General features: G+C 34.5%; 1 protein-coding gene across 4 annotated transcripts in view; it reads right to left on the bottom strand.

Moving 5' to 3' along the window:
* Positions 1–21,251, bottom strand: part of fru (sex determination protein fruitless) — a 191,359-nt gene that overhangs the window by 141,741 nt on the left and 28,367 nt on the right. For all 4 annotated transcript variants that reach the window (XM_072539739.1, XM_072539740.1, XM_072539738.1 and 1 more), the window contains exon 3: positions 9,475–9,657. In XM_072539739.1, the coding sequence (XP_072395840.1) occupies positions 9,475–9,657 (183 nt within the window). The remainder of the gene's footprint in view (positions 1–9,474; positions 9,658–21,251) is intronic.

The following is a 21,251-nucleotide window of genomic DNA, read 5'->3' as shown; positions in this document are numbered from 1 at the left end:
TTATTTTCGCCTACAGGAACAATTGCTCTCGTGAATGGCGATAACTGAATGAGAGCCACTAATCGGATTGTCCGTAGTGACAATTGTGGGGCAGATCGTCGAGTACTAGCCTGTGCTTTTCATTATACATGCCAGCACTTCTTTGCCGGAGTAAATCCGCCTATCTTACATATTGATCCAGGACGAGTATATGGACGTGAGGTCGGACTTAAGTCGAGCCAGATTCCTGGTTTTTAACGTCAAGTTAATATAGGTATCTGATTACTCAGGTGCAGATGGGAACGAATGGACCGATGTCTTTGCAAGATAGGCTCGTCTACTCTATCTATGGGACCCGATAGGCAGAGTGGTGTACTCTCAACTCCCTCTATTAATTTCGTTAGCGTTATGCTTAGTGGCCACTGTAGATTTAGAAGACAGCTATATTTACTTGGATTGCTAAATGGACGGCTAAATGTGGTATCAAAACGAGTTGGAAATCTCTCATCTCTTCAATTAGCGCCCAGCACTGGCTTACCAGAGGCAGACCTTGGTTCGGCTTTACAAGGGGATACCTTTTACAAAAACTTGTGGCTTTCTTCCAGACCACAATTCTATTAAGGGACTACACACTCATGGGGATGGTTGGACTCAGACTTTGGTACGAGTTGCTGCTGATTCTCGAGGAGACTCTCTCTCTCTCTCTCTCTCTCTCTCTCGAGGAGGAATAGCTGGTCCTCTAAACATGTCGAAGAGTGGATCCCCGCAAGCCCTGATAATACAGGGCGATAAAATAGACCCATTTAAAAATATTTAAGTGTTTGAAAGGCTAAAAAATGGTCTACCATTTAGCATTTTAGATCTTTGGACACGATAGCCAGAGAGATAGAGAAACATCGACAGAAAAAAGAATCACTTTGCATAAACATGCGGACCTGGTATATAAACTATTTATTCGTTAAAAAAATTAAATGTGCAGTTTTTCTTACTAGTTTACCACTATAGTTTTGAATGAAAACGAAGATAGACATACATATCTAGCTTGAAAACATTCAGACAGTGTACATGAGATAAATATCAGCAAGATAGATATTTTTTAAAGCATTATCTGTTATTTTGACAATAATTCTTATTTAAGACATTTTAAGAGGAATAATTTAAATACTAAGAATTTAATCAATACATAAAAGAACAATTGAACCAAAAACTAATGTAGTGAAAAACTAATTACTTCTAGATTTAAAAGTATACCTGAGATATGTATTTTTTATATTAAATTATTATAAAATCCTTTCCTTCCTTTATAGGGGAGCGAATCGACAAAAAACTCTACCAGAATTAAAAACACAAAACGTCAAAGTAACACAAAACACTGCACCACTGCATTAGCACATATCCTATCCAAATATTAATTAGATTGCAAGTTTGAGGCCTACTTACTCTCAATGTTACCGGATAATTGATATTGAAATCAATGTTACCGTTTAGCATGGTTCAACATTGCAGTAAGTGGCGAATATCAATTGTACAGTACCTGCCAAATTACCTGTCCACTTTCCCCAGCGTAGATAAAAAAGTTTTAAATAATAAATAACTGTAAAATAATTATTTAACGAAATACACTGTTGTTATAACGAAATACGGATTCGTTTAGTATTCAAGCTTCCAACAAGCTTCAGTCATGGTCGTTCTGACAGAGATAGTGTACCTGTTTTAAGAGTTCTCCTCTAGTCTGATACGATTTCTAGCGTATTCTCTGTATAAAAATTACTAAGTGACAGAAATCGGAACACGCATTATAAACTATTATATTTTAAAAATATTTTGTACAATCATACAGGGTAGCAGAATAACAAACGATAAAAATTACAATACACTCTTGGATGCGCCTGGACTCGCTTCTGATTAGGAGGTCAATATCCTTCTGGTGTATCTCGTTACATGAACTAATTAACTCCTCCCGAAGGGTTACCAAAGTTTAAGAAAGATGGCCTGAATAAAGAAGTCTTTACCCCACCATCTCCCAGACGTGTTCAATTGGGGATAAATCTGGAGATCTCGTGGGTCAGGTAAAAAAATTGACTCCAGTCAATAAGTCCATGGTGACTCTCGCGTTGTGTGGCCTTGCGTTAACATGCTGAAAAATTGGATGTTGGAGCATCCGAAGGAGAAATTTCTTCTACGTATCGCAAAGCTGTCATATTCTCCCTGACGAAGATTAGAGATAATCTTGAACCATAAACGATGGCACTCCACACCATAACCCCAAAGTATCGTTCCACAAAAAACTGTGGATTTCGACTTTTACCACTTCATCTTCTAACCCTGACTCGGTCATCATGCATCCCTAAACAGAATCAAGATTCATTACTTAAGACAATCCCATTCCATTCCTGGTCCCAAACCAATCGTTCTCTGCACCATTGACGATTACGTCCATGTTCAGGGGGTCAGAGGTAGCATCCAGTGTGGTCGAAATAAAAAAGGCAAAAACTGCTAATTCGACGACCCAATTGGTCTTCCATGTTTTGAAAACGATTTATTTGCAATAGACCTAGTAGTAAAGCGGTCCCTTAGAGCTATCAATCTTCAGGTGTAGTCTCTCTATGGGATTGTCGCATGCGTTCATCTGCCTTATGCGTCGGACACAAGGAATTGCATGCGTCTGCTACATCGACTGCACATCAAATGCAAATGAACTACTGTAGATCTTTTACTCTCCTTACATAAATTCCATGAGTTTTATTCTTTTTGAAGTTATCTAGCATTATTTTACGCTCTCCTCCAATTCTTCCTCCTTTCGCATGCGTCTAAATGCACAAGAGAGGTCACCTAACCAGTGCGTTAGTCGCTTGTGACTGCTGCTTGCGGCAAACGCAAGCGATAGTCGCATAAAACGCCTACACATCCCCTTAACCCCGAATGTGCCATCCGACACAACTGAGCTCCCCGACCATCCTTGTTGGGATAAGCTCTACCTACGTCCCGACCATACCTGTTACTACACACATTCCGACCATTACCACAGTTACAGTTCTCAGATTCTCCAGTTCCTTTTTCAAAATTGCCAACGTTTAAACTGTTTTAAAAATTTCCAGAAGACAATTGTACAGTCTGTCCCAAATCCTTCTTTCAGTGCGTCACTAATTTTGACGTCATATAGGATTTTAAGAATGTCGAGAATTATTGCATGACATTTTAGTTAAATTTGACAGTTGCAGGATCGTAATCTCTCTTTTTCTAATTGAAAATAATTTAATAATTTTAATATATTTAAAATATTTTTATGACAAATACAAAATTAAATTTTCACTGTAAAATGTCTGATAATACTAACCTGGAATGACAATTATCATTTTATCAGTTGACATTGTGAAAGTACTGTCACGATAAGTTCTATGTATAATAATCATAGACTCACGTTTTTTTCTGTCGCTTCTAGCTTAATGTGTTAGAGAGAATTCTATCAACTATGACGCACTGAAAGAAGGGTTTGGGACGAACTATATGCTTCATTCCTCCGATCTTGGTTTGAATACGTATACACTGAACATTCCACAAACAGCAAGAGGTTTTGTAGCTTTCCAGTAATTCCTCAATCATGGTTTTCTCATCCGTCGGTATTTGAGACATTTTTGTGGACTGAACACTCCAAACGGTACCAGAAGTTAGCTGATTCGTGTTGGGGTCGGAGGTCCGAGTAGGACCTCCGACAACAATGCTACACACATCACGACTCGACAGGTTTTGGGTGGGGAAGTCGACTCTCCGGATATGAAGGTTGCCCAACCATATTGGCCTGCCCGAAGAGAGACTGCACGCAAAAAACCAAGAACCACACACCGCAAAATTTTGGGCGGTACTAAACTTAAAACTTTAGTAGTGAACAAATTTATAAAAAAAATAATAAAAAACGAAAACCAAAACTGATATGGCTGATATTCTAATAATTTGTTTTTGACAAAATAAGTCTGTATATAAATTTTATTAAAATAAAATAATTTATAATGCGTTCTCGGATTTCTATGTGCTCGATGCAGTTCATATCTGGAGAATATGAAGGACATTCCAAAACTTTTATAACATTTTCTTCTAACCAATTGGTTACTCGACTACATTTACGAGAATGAGTGTTGCCATGCACGAATATTCGGTCCTTACTGCGTACTAATTGAATATCATGTTTTTCAGTGCCTCTATCAGTAACTATAGTACTTTTGCTTCGATGTTCATAAATTAACAAATTGGGCAAATTTTCTAAAATGTCACTCACGAATAGATTAAATCTAAATATAATAGTAAATTGTGTAACTTTCGTAACCTAATCTGAAATGTTGTTAACCACTCAGCAGATGATAACAATGTGGTCATGCAGATTTAAGTGAAATCAAGATTATTTATCTTGGAGATTAAAAATAGGGTGCGTACATAATTTGCCAGGTACTGCACACTAGTTCCTTATTCTTATTTTTAATATAAGTGGTATTATTTAATATAATTAACATGTACGGTATGGTTTGGTGTATTTTATAAGAAAAACTATAGAATCAAATCAGCTAAATAATTGCTTCACGTCTTTATAGGATTATGGTTTTGTAATACTAAAGTAGCACGATCGGTTACCGGTCATATGGCTGCGAATTAGACTTTAACCAAAGCGTAAAGTAGTATTTAATAGCATACAAATATAATCGATAGGGCAAGTGATTATTACAGATAAGACAAGATGCGTAAAGCCGAAGAAATAAATAGGTGATTTGGTCGAACTAATGATGATGGGAGAAGACTCTAGACATGATGGAAGAAAGCAGAAATGTAAAAAATAATAAAGAAGGATACAAAACAAATAACAGAAGAATTAAAAGAAAAATAAAAGAGACAAAACGCATGGATATAAAAACTGTGAAGAATCAGAACTACTACTTTTAAAACAGGACTCATTCAACTTTCATAAAAAAAATTAAAGAAATACCAAACTCTTTCACGACAAAAAACTTTTCAAAAATAATAAAAAACAACACCATTGTATCGAACCAAAGGAAACTAAGTAAAATCTGGCAAACGTACATACGTAAATGTTTATGATAGAAACAGAATGAACTAAATCACCAATATTAGAGTTCGAAGTAGAATATATGCAATCTTTAGTTAAAAAAAAACTAGGCGGTTGGACCAGATGGTAGCTGCGAAAATCCTTAATCTATTTGACATTAAACGCTTATCCAAAGTTTTTAATAACATGTAAAACACGGGGCAAATACCAACAGATGGGCTAAAATCAACCTTTGTGGCAATACCAAAGAACCGCAATGCCAGTCGCGAAGAACACCTTTTACCAAGGACAGGAGACACTCAATTTTATTTCAAAAATATCTTGGGAACAAGAGAGGAAGTTTTTCACATGAAGTTGCCAGCGCAGAAATGCTACGCCCAAAGAAAAGATCTTTTCATTTGCTTCATTGATTACCAAATGGCCCTCCTTTTAATATCCTGAGGTATGTGGACGATACGGGCATAATAGCGGAAAATATAGAGGAGCTGCAAGATTTAGTAAATATCATAATTAGAGTGGGAAATGAGTACGGGGTTAACGTCAACATAGCAAAACCCAAATAGATGATAATCAGCAGACATCCCGATATGGAAGCTCAGTTGAATAAATATATATATATATATATATATATATATATATATATATATTTATATATATATATATATATATATATATATATATATATATATATATATATATATATATATATATATATAATAAACCTAATGAACGGGTTGAAAGATTTAAATACTTTGAAGCTACAATAAACGGCTAGTTAAAATTAAAGTTAAAAATGCCTTCGTTAAATTTGATAAATACCTATTTCTTGAAATCTCTGAATAGAGGGGGCTTTCGAAATGAGGTTTCTCTGAAGGCTGCTTACAATTCCTTGGGTAGACCATGTAACAAATGATGATGTTCTAAGAAGAATTAATGTGCAAAGAGAATTGTTAGATCTCGTTAAGCAGCGAAATGTTTCATAGTTGGGCCATATTCTACGAAATAACAAATATAATCTCCTAAATGTCCTTAAAGGGTTAAGTTCAAGTTCGAAGAGGTCAAGGGCGAAATAAACATTTATGGTTCAGAGAAATAAGAAATTGGTACGGTATACCTGATGTCAGTACGACAAAAAGAAAAGCGGAAGAATAATCTCTGTATATTCGAGGATCAGGATGAACGCGAACCCCGCGAATTGTATGAACGCTGCTGTATATCATTGTAGAATAGAATAAAGAAGAATAGTAGTGTATAAAACAACTGTACACAAACAACAATTTAAGTAAAAATAATTACGAACTATAGGGCCCTTCAGTGAAATTAAGACATATGTAATGCCTTTTGTTTTTACTTTTGATAATTTTTAACGTTTTCAGATCTCACTCCACTTGTTCCATCTAAGTTTGGATCTTCCTTCTCCTTACTGGCGTCTGCCTTACTTTCTTTAGCAATTGTTGATTTATTCTCGTTAAAAAGTCAGAACACTCATGTTTGCTCGCAATTTATTATACAAATATTGACAAAGATGTTAAAAAAAAGTGTCCGATGATTACTGTGGCGAAAATTGCAAACAGCAAACGACAAAATTACAATTCTATCAAGATTTTGGAGTAGACTGTTTCCCTCCTTTCACACAATACGATTTTGGTCGTTACGACAGTTTGCCGTACATTCCATTAGTGTAATAAAGCAATATACGGCAAGTTTCACAAGGTGTGACCACGACTAAATGTCGTGCCATTGCCGTTCGGCTGCCGTCCAATGCCACTGCAATGGACTACGGTCGTGTCGTGCCGTGTTAACAGTGAACCACGGCATGTAATCAAAACTTGCACACGTAACGACGGTTAGTACTGTAGTACCAGTGAATCCGGTAGCACATACATAATGGCAGAAAATATACTTTGAAAAGCTAGAAGATCAGGGGAAAACTAAGTTTGGTAAATTATACTTAGTTTATTTTGCATTTAAAGTATACCCGTACATCAGGGATACCAAATTGAGTTTCAAAACTGAATATATTTATTTAAATAGAAAAATATTATTTTCTTCTTTAACCTATAGCTCCTTAATGACCATAAGGCGCCTTTAGGTGTTTCTTTAACCATTAATATAACTTATATTTATTTATTTTTATTAGGAATACTTTTACAAATTGTAATTTTTTATATTTAGGTCATTTGCCATGGCAAGCTTCCAACATCAGAAACAAAATATCTTCCTCATATTATTTGCGGATAGACCCCTCGTATTACATTTTCTTGTCGAAGTCATTAAGACCTGTTACTGTAAAAGTACAGTACCACGGCAAATACACAACCACAACAACGACGTACTGAACGAACAATAATTAACACCGGCTCAGAAGAAATACCGGACATAACCGACTATGAAATAAGAATGGCCCTAAATCAACTAAAAACGAATAAATGTCCGGGAGAGGATAAAATTACAGTCGAAATGTTGAAAATTGGCGGAAGAAAAATAGAACAGTTATTAAATATTTTATTTAATAAAGTAATTGATGAAGGAAAGATTCCTCAAGAATGGTACAACTCCGAAGTCATTTTACTATTTAAGAAAGGAGACAAAGCAAACATCGAGAATTACCGACCAATATCGTTGCTCTCACATCTATATAAATTACTAACTAAGATCATAACCAACCGCCTAACACATAAGCTCGATTTCTATCAACCTATCGAGCAGGCTGTATTCAGAAAACATTTTAGTACCATAGACCACTTGAAGAAGAACACAACTGGCATGGGGCACTTTCGGCAAATTAGCATATATCTTGAAAAACACCTCCATTCCTGTAAACTTAAAGAAAAAGGTGTATAACACATGCATACTACCAGTTTGTACTTACGGCTTGGAGACAGTAGCCCTTACCAAAAAATCTGCTAAAAAATTAGAAACAACGCAAAGAGCAATGGAACGAATCATGCTTGGAATATCACTAAGAGACAAGATTAGAAACACCGAGACAAGACGTAGAACGAAGATTAGGGATATTGTGGAAGAAATTGCAAAAATGAAATGGCGCTGGGCAGGTCACGTAGCCCGATATAATGACAACAGGTAGACACGGAGAATTCTAGAATAGAGACCAAGGACAACAACAAGAAGCATGTGAAGACCTCAAAAAAGATGAGTAAATGACATAAGAACAGCGGCAGGCAAACAGTGGATTAGATTGGCGCAAGATAGAGAAAGATGGAAGCAATTGGGAGAGACCTACATTCAGGAGTGGATGGAAAATGGTTGACAAAGACTGTAAAATTATCCTCTCCCACAAAACCATCCTTGTCACCTACAAAATTATGTAATACGGTGCAAGCTTCAATGTCTATAGCAAAATCGAGCTCTACATTTAGAGGTCTATGAAATATGCTCTATTTGTTGCTGAGGATACCAAAAGCGCATTCAACGTACCGTCGAGCTCGACACAAGCGATAGTTAAATATCCTCTTTTCAATCCCCCAAAAGGATACACCCAATGTAGGCGATTACGTCTCTGTCTTTTTTTATGGCGATAAATTAACCATAGCGACAATAAAATGAATACTGCCGTAACGTGTGAAAGCCAGATGAGTACGACAAACGGTCGTGCGACCTCTGGTCATAACTACCTAAACCGTATTGTGTCAAAGGAGCGTGAGTAACTCTCGATATGCGGTCCCACATTTTTGCCGCCACCAACGACTAGAAGACCTAATGAGGGACCATTAGATATGCTATGCTCTACAAATATAGCGTTTCCGATATTTTCAATCACAATTTAGGCTTTTATTTATTTTTTTCCGACTCTTTCATAAATATAATTTATAGATAGGTAGGTAAGACACTTAATATGCATTTTGAATACAAAGTATAAATACAACGTGGAGTGAACGTGACCTGCATGGGCCAATGTGTATACACAAAAGTGTAGCAACCTGCTAAGTACTTTCTACAAGAGATTATATGGAAAAGATAAGTATTCACCTAGTATAAATATACATTTTGTTGGTGGTCGTATTATGTTAAGTTATTTTGACTGTAGTGGAGATTAGAATTTGTTCTGAATCAATCGCAAAAATGCTAGCGAATCAAAACGAGGTTCCGGTTAATTTGTTAATCGACAGTGTTGTTTGGGAATAGAGCTAATGCACAGATTAACTCGGTTCGAGCAGAGAATCACTAACACAACTAATTAACAGATCTAATATTCTTTTTGCAATACGTAACTGCAATCCAGTTCACCTCTTACTTAATGATGAGGTATTTTGATGGCCAATGGTTTCCATCAAAGGTGGCCATGATCTTGAAGATCATTAAATTATTTTAGCTAATCGGTAACAGACTATAGTCAATATATCTCTGCTCCGGTCGTCTGTGTGGACTGTAGACTTATTAGGTAGGTAAATAAAAAAATATATAGGAAATTTCGTACTTACCGTCTGCAGTGCTTCTGACATTGAATGAAACGAATCGATAAGTGGACTGGACTCATGAGGCGGCGGTTCTTGTTTTATTAAAGGTGAGGATATTCTCATATCCTCCGGGCCTGAACTTGTATCCCTATCGACAGGCGATATGGGATTTAACTTTGGTACATTTGTGTTTAACCTTTGAGATGCCTGTAAATGTCATACAAAAATTGATATTCTATAGACTTTACAATTATAAAATTAATTAATTTTATTCTTTCAAACTATATTCAAAATATTATTTATTACAACAATAGATTAGTACAATAATTTTTTAAGACCATATTTTTTAATAAAGTATTTATTCTGTGAATTTTCCAAACACATTCAATATCTATAACTGAACTAGTGATTTGACATGCTTTCGAGATAAAATATCTACTCGTAGATATTATGGATTTTCTCAAACCTTTCCTTCAGTCATGACCGTATTGTGTTTTAGGGAAGTCAAGAATTTAGTCCAGGGACCAGGGTGTTTTGTTACTAGGTGCACATGAGTAAAGCCACTAAATACCTGGGTGAAAGCCCTTTAGATGATAAAAAATTTAATATGTCTTAAATTTTATTTAAAAATCGGTTGTGATTAAGTATTTCTCAGATAACCTGCATGGCAACGTAAGTCTCTCCCTAGGGGGTTGCTGCGGACCCTTAGACGATGTCTGAATCGGTTCTAGAACCGAAAAAGAATTTTTTGTCAGTGTTGTTTGGAAGCTATTTTCTTGTGGCATCTTTTGATTTGATTGTTGCAGAAGTAGGAGAGCTTATCAACCAAGGCCAAGAAGTATTCAAAAACGCTGATTTACGAGAAATTACCAGACAGGGCAATTTATTTAAAAGTATTCGAAATTGAACAATTAAGTTGGAAGGGAAAATATTGGATTAAGACCCAGTTATGGAACGCAGAAATTGATTAACTTGATGAAATTGATTGACCTAACCAAACTGGAAAAGTTAAGTTGGTGGAACGGTAGAAGGCATAATAATGGATCATCAGCAAACAATTTAATAGGCCAATTTCTTTAGAACACTGACTCTTCCTCGCTGTCGGATGATATTTCTGTTTTATTATCAATGAGTAGTACACACTTTTGCCAGTAGTGTTTTGCAAAGATAAACTGTTGTGGATGTTTATAGAACCTAACTTTCTAATATTCTCTTTTATAAACAAAAATTGCCATGACAACAATTCTTGACGTATATAAAAAAGATTGGCGCGGTTTAAGGGCATATGTTGAATCTAGTGAAAATAAACTAAAAATTGGTTCAAAGAGATAGAAAACTAAATTGATTTTCATGGAAAATGTTGAAATACAAGAATATTATTTTCTATAAGAAATATTTTTGTTTTACTGTATTACTTTTTGTCTTAAAACTAGCTTCCCTCGCACGAAATGAACGCACGTTTATGAACTCGGTCCAACGATTAGGAGTCGTCCTTTGGTTAAAGAATCACAAATTAAGTGTTAAACATGTTGGTGTACTTTTTTTAAATCGTGATATTCGATACTCATACACCTATCGATAAACAGACACAGTGATTGATTATGATTGATAGTCCTGCTTTGAAAAACAATCGAATACGGTGTCGAATTTATGACCAGATGGTTCAGGATCTCACAGTCAGATATCACTAAATATACATACATAATATTTCAAATTGATTTTTTCACGGTTCAAAACAGAGTTAGATACTTTGTACGACATATTATACATATATATATATATATATATATATATATATATATATATATATATATATATATATATATATATATATATAATTAAGAAATTGTTGGTGTTGGTATAATTAATTAAAAATTGTTTCTACTTACAAACTTAACGAGGTTGTATCAACAAAGATCTATTATAATATTGATAAAATTTATCATGGTCTCTCATATATTTTAATATATAATTTATATTTATTATATTTAATATTTACAGTAATTTTTTTAAAATTTTAAACATAAAAATAGTTTTTATATATTAAAATAGATGAGAGACCATGATAAATTTTATCAATATTATAATAGATCTTTGTTGATACAACCTCGTTAAGTTTGTAAGTAGAAACAATTTATATATATATATATATATATATATATATATATATATATATATATATATATATATACTGTAAAAAATAAACTGCGTTCGTTTTAAATACCTCTTCGTTGAATATACATTTAGATAGTGCGAAAAAATATTCCTGTGAGAAATTTTTGCACAATAACTCTCGTGAGACATCACAAAATAAGGTTTTTCGTCATGAACAAATTTTTTTAGGTCTTGTGTAATTTTTTTCGTAAGTTAATAGTTTTCGAGATAAACAATTTAAAACTCAAAAATACAAGTAAAAAATATTATTCTACCCTTCTACCAGTTCCCGATGAAAACTTTCGGCTTAAGAAAGAGCGTAACAACAATATTTATGTCACAAATTTTTGATAAAAGTTTGAATTCTGAATTTGAAGGATATGACGGTTTTATGCTCAGAATTCTTTTTACATGGATAGATTTGTTTAAAATTTTGACAGTCGGCATAAAATAGCAAAAAAAAAAGAAATTTTGACACTTTTTAAGACAAAACTCTTCTTTAGAGTTGTTTTCGAAAACTTAATATTTTGGAGTTATTCATAACTGAAATTTTACAAATTAAACGTCAAAAAGCATGTTCTTATAAGGTTTTTCGCGAACAACTAAAAAAAATTAAGATTTTAAAGCTAGGAAAAAAGGAAAACTGCGTGGATATACCATGAAGCTTATAAAACAAAGAGATTTGTTTAAAAAGTTCGCATATATTCTTTGTGACACAGTTTTAAACTTGTTAAGTTTAAAGGGAAAACACTATTTTCGGAATTTCGCAAAAAATCCCATTTTTTAAAATAGCTAAGGATGCCAGAATACAAAAAACAGCATGTTTACTAAATATTTTGATTTTTTTTTATTTCTAGGTAGGTATATATTAAAAATTAAACTAGATACGATTGTTTAAAGGTTATATTCGCTTGCGTTTTGCACCGTCTTCAAGCCCTCAGAGCTAACCTTTTTTTAACAAGAAGGGCTTGAAAAAAATTTAATAGACATTATTTTGTAGTTTACAAAGTAGTATATATTACATTTTTTTCGTTTTAAAAAAGGTTGCACTGCAAGGGCTCGAAGATGGTGCTAAACGCAAGCGAATACAACCTTCAAACAATCGAATGAGCAACGAATAGTTTCAATCAGGGTGGTTTTGGCGGGAGTGAGTTTGTTACTATCTGCGCCACAAAAAATATAAACGGACTTTATTTTAGTTATAACTTACCTTAATTTTCATGCAAATCACTTTTACCAGTGGTCATTTTAAAGGTTTTTTAAGATCTTTAAAAAGTTTCTATAACTTTTCCATGAAAAACTTACCGTCTTCCGGTATTTTATATCCAAACTTCATTCTATATCCAAACAGTTTTCTTGCGAGTTACTTGCGAAAAACCGTATAAAACATGTTTTTAAACGATATTTTTGAATTGTAATTTGTGAACTTTCAATCACGAATAATTACACAAACATTGACTTTTCGAAAAAACTTTAAAATACAATTTTATCTTAGAATTCACTATTTATTACCATGGTTTTTTTATAAACTTTTTCCACCACCGAGTTGGGGTGGTAACCACCTCCAGAGGAAAAGCACATATTGGCATAGTGTAGATTTTGTTCTTTGAACTATTTTTTACCTGTTGTCAAACTTTTAAGCAAATCCATGCATATAAAGCTCACACCCAGGAAAAAAGCCCTAAGCTCTGAACTTAAGAATAATATGTTTATGGAATCGTACAAACTGGAAGGAAGCAGAAAATGTTACTACATGAATGGCTCGAATTGTAAATACATACAATTAAATAAATATTTGTTACCTACTTAAGTGAAGAAGCTCTCTCACATGCAAACGAAGGGTTAATGGTCAATGGAGAAGTTATCAATAACATTCGATATGCTGACGATACTGTGATAATGGCAAGAACAGCGGAAGATCTACAACATCTAGTTGAAAGTATGACTGAGATATGTAATATCTACGGCATAAGGATGAACGTCAACAAAAACCAAATATATGACTTTCAGTAAGAATCCAATACATAACACTAGTATCGCAATAAACGGTAGCCAACTCGAAAAAGTGAACGAATACAAATGCTTGGGAATCCTCATCAATAAAACAGGTGACGAAAATCACGAGATAAAAAGACGTATTGAAATTGCCAGGTCTATCTTTATAAAAATGAAAAAATTATTTTGTAATCGTGATATTAGTATTCACAAAATGCTATGTATTCAGTACTTTGCTTTACGGAGTTGAGGCATAGACTCTTAAACAGAAGAATGTTAAAAATCTTGAAAGCTTTGAGATGTGGTGCTACCGCCATATACTAAAAATAAGTTGGGTGAATAAAATTACAAATGAAGAGGTAATACGCAGAACAAATAACGATCCAGAAGTTATACTGAATATACAAAAGAGAAAACTTGAATACTTAGGCCACCTGATGAGAGGACAAAAGTACACATTCGTACAAAATATATTGCAAGGAAAAATCCAAGAACGCAAAATCCAGGCCGTAGAAGAATGTCCTAGATGAGAAATTTAAGAGAGTGGTACCACTAACGAATTATTCAAAACAGCAGTAAATAAAATTAGAATCGCCCTAATGATACCAATCTCCGATAGGAGAGGCACTAAAAGAAGAAGAAGACCTACTTAACCCTTAAACAACGACGTGAGGTCCTTTTGAAACCACAGGACCATATTTTTCGACCTCCAGTTGAATAATGGCCAATTTTATCCCTGAAATCTCGAATAGCTGAATTTTTAAGGTTTTTGCACAATTTCTAATAATCTTTCACCAAGTTTCAATAATTAACATCCATGAAAACACATACATATATGCTCAAAATCTACTAACAAGACAGATCTACTAACAAGACAAGAAAGGTGTGAAACAGATAAGTTGCTGCATTTAGATACATATGGGAACTTTTTGTTACGAATTGTAAACAGGCATTTCTTCACCATGATCAAGTAACTGTGGATGAACAGCTGGTAGCTTTTAGAGGAAAGTGCCCATTTAAACAGTACATAAGCTCAAAGCCTGCACAGTATAGTGTTAAGATTTGGCACTAGTAGACGTGGAAACAACATACTTGCATAATTTGCAAATTTACACAGGCAAGCACCCTGACAAAAATCAAGGTTTCAGAGTAGTAACCGATTTAGCGTCTCCTTTGTATGGCACTGGTCGAGGAGTTACTATAAATGATTTCTTTACGTCCATAGCCTTGAACCAAAAATCTAACCCTGCTTGGAACTTTTCGCAAAAACAAGCTCGACACTCCAATGGAACTAAACAGTTCTAGAAACCGAGCTGATTTCTCGTCTGAATGTTCCTTTTCGGAATAAGTTACTATGGTATCTTATGTATCAAAGAAAAACAAACTGGTCCATGTCCTATCTAAGTACCGTCAGGATAAATCCGTTTTTGATGAAGAAAATAGAAAACCAGAAATGATATTATCATACAATTCCAACGAAGGGGCAGTTGATAACGCCGATAAAATTACTCGGAAATACACTTGTGCTTGACGTACTTCTTAATTGACTGTTTATGAACCTTCTTGATTTTACTGTACTAAACAGTTTCGTCATATATGTAGCTAAGAATCCAGGTTTCTCATCAAGGAAACAATTTCTTCAACTAGCTATACCCAACATGTAACGGAGTCTGGCAGATACAAAGATAAATCCTAGCATTTACAGAGCAATAGTTGCATGCGGAATAAATACGTGCCAATAAATCAAAAGAAACTAGGAAGGTGAAATTTGTGTCCTCGTTCGTTTGATAAAAAAGTGAACTCCAAAACAATGTGCTAACAGCAAAAAATGTATCTGTCGGAACCATAAAAGCAGTCTCAAACGTATCAAGTGTAATTCGCATTGTACCGAAGACAATAATTAATTGTCATATTTTAATCTTTTAAAATTGTTTCACTTTTTTTATTTAAATAAAGTTGCCAGGTGTATGTAAATAAGTTTTTTATTAATTTTTTTCCTTAATGTTTACATTTCATCATCATCACTGGCTCGACAACCCTTTTTGGGTCTTGGCCTGTTCCAGGATTCTTCTCCATTCTGATCTGTTTCGTGCTTTTTTTCTCCAGTTTTTTATTTTTAAGGTTGTTATATCATTTTCTATTTGTTCTAAGTATCTCAGTTTCGGTCTTCCTCTTGTTCTTTTTCCTACTGGCATCTGTTTGAATATTTTGTTTGGTATTCCGCCTTCTTCCATTCTTTCTACATGTCCTATCCAACGCAGCCGTCCTATTTTAATGAATGTTATAATATCCGGATCCTGGTATATTTTGTATAGTTCAGAGTTGTATCGTCTTCGCCATATTCCGTTTTCTTTTGTGCCCTTATATATGTGTCGCAAGATTTTTCTTTCGAAGGTGGCTAACAACGTTTCCTCTCTTTTAGTGAGTGTCCAGGTTTCTGAGCCATATGTGAGTACCGGTCTTATTAGGGTTTTATATATTTGGCATTTTGTCTTTCTTGCGACGTTATCTGATCTTAGCTGTCTAATTAAGTCATGATAACATTTATTTGCGGTTCAACTGGCTGCCTACGCCGATGATATTAATATTATGAGTAGAACATCAACAGGAGCACAGGAAGCATACGCAGAGTTAAGAACACAAACGAAAAGGCTAGGTCTGGAAATTAACACAGAAAAAACAAAAATAATGGTACAGACGAGAAGAAATATAATCCCACAAAACATTATGCATGAAGATGACATTGAAACGGTTGGAAAGTTTACATACCTGGGAGTAGAAATATATGCCGATGGAGCAGAGGATGGAGAAATACGAAAAAGGATAACGCAGGCAAACAAAGCTTATTTTGCCCTCTCCCATATATTTCGGTCTAAAAGTGTCCACCGAAATACAAAGATGAGAATCTATAAAACTTTAATTCGGCCAATAGCATGTTATGGCAGCGAAGCATGGGTCCTGAAAGAAACATCCAAAAACAAACTCGACACATTCGAAAGAAAAGTACTGAGGAGAATACTAGGACCTGTGAGGGAAAACGGAATCTTCAGAATTCGATATAACAACGAGCTCTATCAACTGTATAAGGAAACACCCCTGTCAGACTTCATTAGAATACAAAGATTGCAATGGGCCGGACATGTGATACGAATGGGAGAGGATAGGCTACCAAAACGAGCACTGAACGCCAGAATGCAGGGAAAGAGACCAGTTGGAAAGCCAAGAAAGCGCTGGGAAGACACAGTAAGCAGCGACGCACAAGCACTTTTAGGAGTCCGTGTATGGAGAAGAACAGCCACAGACAGACAAGGGTGGAGGCAAAAAATAAAGGAGGCCAAGGCTCATTTTGGGCTGTAGTGCCGTAGAAGAAGAACATTTATTTGCAATAAATATTCGCCTCTTCACTTCCTCCGTAACGTTATTATCAGACGTGACTAGGGATCCCAAGTATATAAAGTTTTTTACCCCCTCTATGTTGTATTCTCCTATTGTTATATTTTGTGGCTGCCTTATTTCTGCGTTTTTACTTACCTGCATATATTTTGTTTTGGTCTGATTGATTTTAAGACCACTATTTTGTGCAGCTCGTTCTATTTGGTTGTATGCCTCTATCATTTCTCTTCTTGATCTTGCGATTATGTCAACATCATCTGCAAATGCTAGTATTTGCACGCTTTTATTAATGATTGTTCCTCGGTATTGACTGTTGTGTCCCTCAGTATTTTCTCGAGTACGATGTTGAACAAGATGCATGATAGAGCGTCTCCCTGGCGTAGTCCCTTTTTCACATCTATTGTTTCCGTTAATTCATTTTGTATCCGGATTCTACTTTCTACTTTTAGAGATTCTTTTATCAGTTCTAATGTTTACATTTACTTAGTAAAAATTACACATTTCCATAAAAAAATTATGGGGTCCCGTAGTACTTTACGTAAAAAAATTGAACGTCGTTGTTTAAGGGTTAATTAATTCATTGTAGATATTAACTTAAGTTTATAATGTCGTTGAAAAGAATCATTTTTATAATAGGTATAAAAATTTTGAAATTACATTGAAACACTAATTGTTTAATTAAGATAAAAGCAAGAATAGCAACAGGAAACAAAAAGTATGGAGCATTACGATCATTAATGAAATCCAAACATGGTTTAAGAAAAACAAAAATTAGAATATACAAAACAGTTATCAGACCTACAGCTACATACGCACACGAAACGTGAGTGCTTAAAGAATTAGAAATAGACCATTTAGAAAGATGAAAAAGACAAAAAAGGAGAAAAGGTAGACCACGGAGAACATGAAAGGACAGTGTATATGAAGACTTGCAAAAAAATTATATTGAGAATTGGAAAGAAAAAACATCGGACAGAAATCAATGGAAGGAAGTGGTAAAAAAATGTATGGAAAGACCAAGAAATTTTAAATGTATTTTATGCAAATAAATGTAAATGGCAATTCTTCTGCTTCTTCCTCTTTATAAACAATTCTGCTTGTTCATTGGCGGGTTAATACCTCTATGGAAGGATGTCACTCCATCTTGTGCTCGGGCGTCCTATACTTCTTCTGCCGATTGGTGACTTATCTCTTGCTATTTTGACGACACGGGTCTCCTCCATTCTGCTTATGTGGTTATTCCATTTTTTTTTTTCTATTATGTGTCCATTCATTTATTCACTGTAAGTTACATTTTCTTCTAATGCCTTCACTTCTCTTTCGATCTCTTAGCGTATTTCCTGTAAATCTTCTCAGTACTCTCATCTCTGCCTTTTCCAGTAGCCTTTGCGTTGTTTCTGTGTCTGGTCTTGTTTCTGTAGCATATATCATTATTTATCTTAGACCGGCTTTATAACTTCTTGACTTCCTTTCAGTGTTAATGTGCCTGTTTCGCCATATATAGTGTTATTAAGATATCCTGCCAGTCTATTTGCTTTTTGTACTTGATCTCTCTATAATAAAGCATTCGATAAAGTACGACATAAACATTTAATGAATGTCCTGAAATCAAAGAAGATTGACTACAACGACCTCAGGATCATATCAAATTTATACTATAAACAGCGAGCAAAAGTACGTGTTAACGAACAGCTGTCAGAAGAAATTGAAATTAGATGTGGAGTAAGACAGGGATGCGTATTGTCGCCAATTCTTTTCAATGCCTACTCCGAAGAGGTCCTGAAAAAAGCTCTTGAGGGTGAAACAGCTGGAATAAAGGTAAATGGAGTTCCCATTAACAACATTAGATATGCGGACGACACTGTGATCTTAGCCGAAAACATTGAAGATCTTCAGAGACTGGTGACCAGAATAGCAGAGTATGGAAAAGAGTATGGTCTAACAATGAATGTCAAGAAGACGAAATTTATGAGAATATCGAAAACTCAAAGAAGTAACGAGAATCTTCTAATAAACGGAACCAACGTCGAACAAGTGGACAAATATGCATACCTGGGAACAATGATTAACTCCACAAATGATTACAATCAGGAGATAAAAATAAGAATAGAAAAGGCTAGAGCAAATTTCAACAAAATGAGAAGAGTTCTATGTACCAGGGATTTAAAACTGGAACTAAGAGTTAGGTTGGCGAGGTGATATGTTTTTTCGACTGTATTTTATGGAATGGAATCTTGGGCCTTGAATGCGACATCAATGAAAAAACTGGAATCATTTGAGCTGTGGGTGTACAGAAGAATTCTGAAAATATCATGGACAGAACACGTCACAAACAAAGAGGTTCTGGGAAGGATGAACAAAGAAATGGAAATTTTAAATTCAATAAAAACAAGAAAATTAGAATATCTCGGACATATTACATGTGGAGAGAAATACACCTTGCTCCAAATGATTATGCAGGGAAAGATCCAAGGAAAGAGAAGCATAGGGACGCGTAGAATGTCATGGCTGCGCAACCTGAGAGAGTGGTACGGATGTACATCAAATGAACCTTTCAGAGCAGCCGTCTCAAAAGTCCGAATAGCTATGATGATTGCCGACCTCCGCCGCGGAGATGGCACTTGAAGAAGAAGACTTGATCTCTCACTTCTTTGTCTAGGTCTTCATAGCCAGACAGTGTAATTCCCAGGTATTTTATTTCCATTACTTGTTTAATACTGATGCCATCAATTTCTATTTTACATCTGGTTCTTTACTGGTTGGTTCTTTGCTGACTAATATTCTTTTAGTTTTCTGAGAAGAGATTGTCATATTAAATTTTGCTCTTATGTTAAATCTCTGGACCAGTCTTTGCAGACTATCTTCATCTTGGGCTATCAATATTGCGTCGTCTGAGTAACAGAATATTTTTATTTCTTTGTTTACCATTCTGTATCCACTCTTCCTTTGTTAACACTTTTGATGATTTCATCTATGGTCAAATTGAAGAGCATGGGGCTCAATGAATCCCCTTATCTTATCCCGCTGCCTATTTCTATAGGTTCTGTAAGTTGTCCATCTATTCTGGCTTCCATTTTGTTGTTTTGGTGGATGTTTTCGATACTTCTTATAATATTTAGTTGAACTTCTCTATTATACATAAGATGGATTAAATCTTTAAGTCTAACTCTGTCAAATGCTTTCTTTAGATCAATCAGACACAGAAATGCTGGTCTATTATACTCTAGTGATTTCTCAGCAATTTGCTTTATAACGAATGTTGCACCTGTACACGATCTCCCACTACGGAAACCCTGTTGTTCATCTGCTAAACTTATCCTCAGATTTATCCTCCCTAAATGGTCATTGTAACAGAATAATAAACTTTTCAGCCTTTGGCCCTTCAAGTCCCGTTGGGCTTTATGACTAAATAAAATAAATAAATAATTGTTTAACTCAATAAACGAATTCGTATTGTAAATTTTAAATTATTTAAACACACATTAGGTATTTTAGTAATACAAATTAGATGAGACATCAAAATCGCGCAGAAAACTTGTTAACACATTTTTAAATCGTGTATCAAATACGGAAGTAAATAAATATCGATTAACAAAATATTTCCAAGCGCCTGTATTTTATTTTACATATCTCATTTTGTCTATGGTAGTATTGAAACTATTAAAATGACATTTAACTATTTCAAACTATTCTATTTAAATATACAAAGACATGATTTATAGCATGAATGCTTCAATAGCATGTAAAAAACGAAAACATTAGCTTAATAAATGTTTTATCAACGTTTTAGTATTACAAATATTTAATATTTACAATAAGAACATTTATTATTCATATTTGATAATGTAAAAATGAACGAGCATACCAACTATAATATACCAGAACTTTGATTGGTTATAATCGAAATAAGTCAAGGTTGAAGGACCCAGGCCAACGACCTTTTTCATTAATCTAATTGATGTAATTAATAAATTCGTTTTAATGGATACGTATTTGAACAGATCGGAGGATATTTCAAATGTTGCCATATTAAAATATACGTAACAAAGCAATAATAAATACACGAAGAAGAATAAAAGTGGCCCGTATAGGTTGTAGCGCACTAGATAAAGCCGTAACATATCTGAGTTAAAACTGTACAAGGTGTGTTAAAAAAATACCGGAAATTTTTGTTTTTTGAAAAAAATATTCGTCTAAAGTAGAAACCCTCAATTTAGAAGAGTGATATCATAGTTTAAACGCCGAATATCCTCAGATTT

This window comes from Diabrotica undecimpunctata, chromosome 8 (genome assembly GCF_040954645.1).
Source record: "Diabrotica undecimpunctata isolate CICGRU chromosome 8, icDiaUnde3, whole genome shotgun sequence".
Lineage (NCBI taxonomy): Eukaryota > Metazoa > Arthropoda > Insecta > Coleoptera > Chrysomelidae > Diabrotica > Diabrotica undecimpunctata.
Note: the sequence above shows the minus strand (reverse complement) of the source record. Positions and strands in the feature narration are given on the sequence as shown.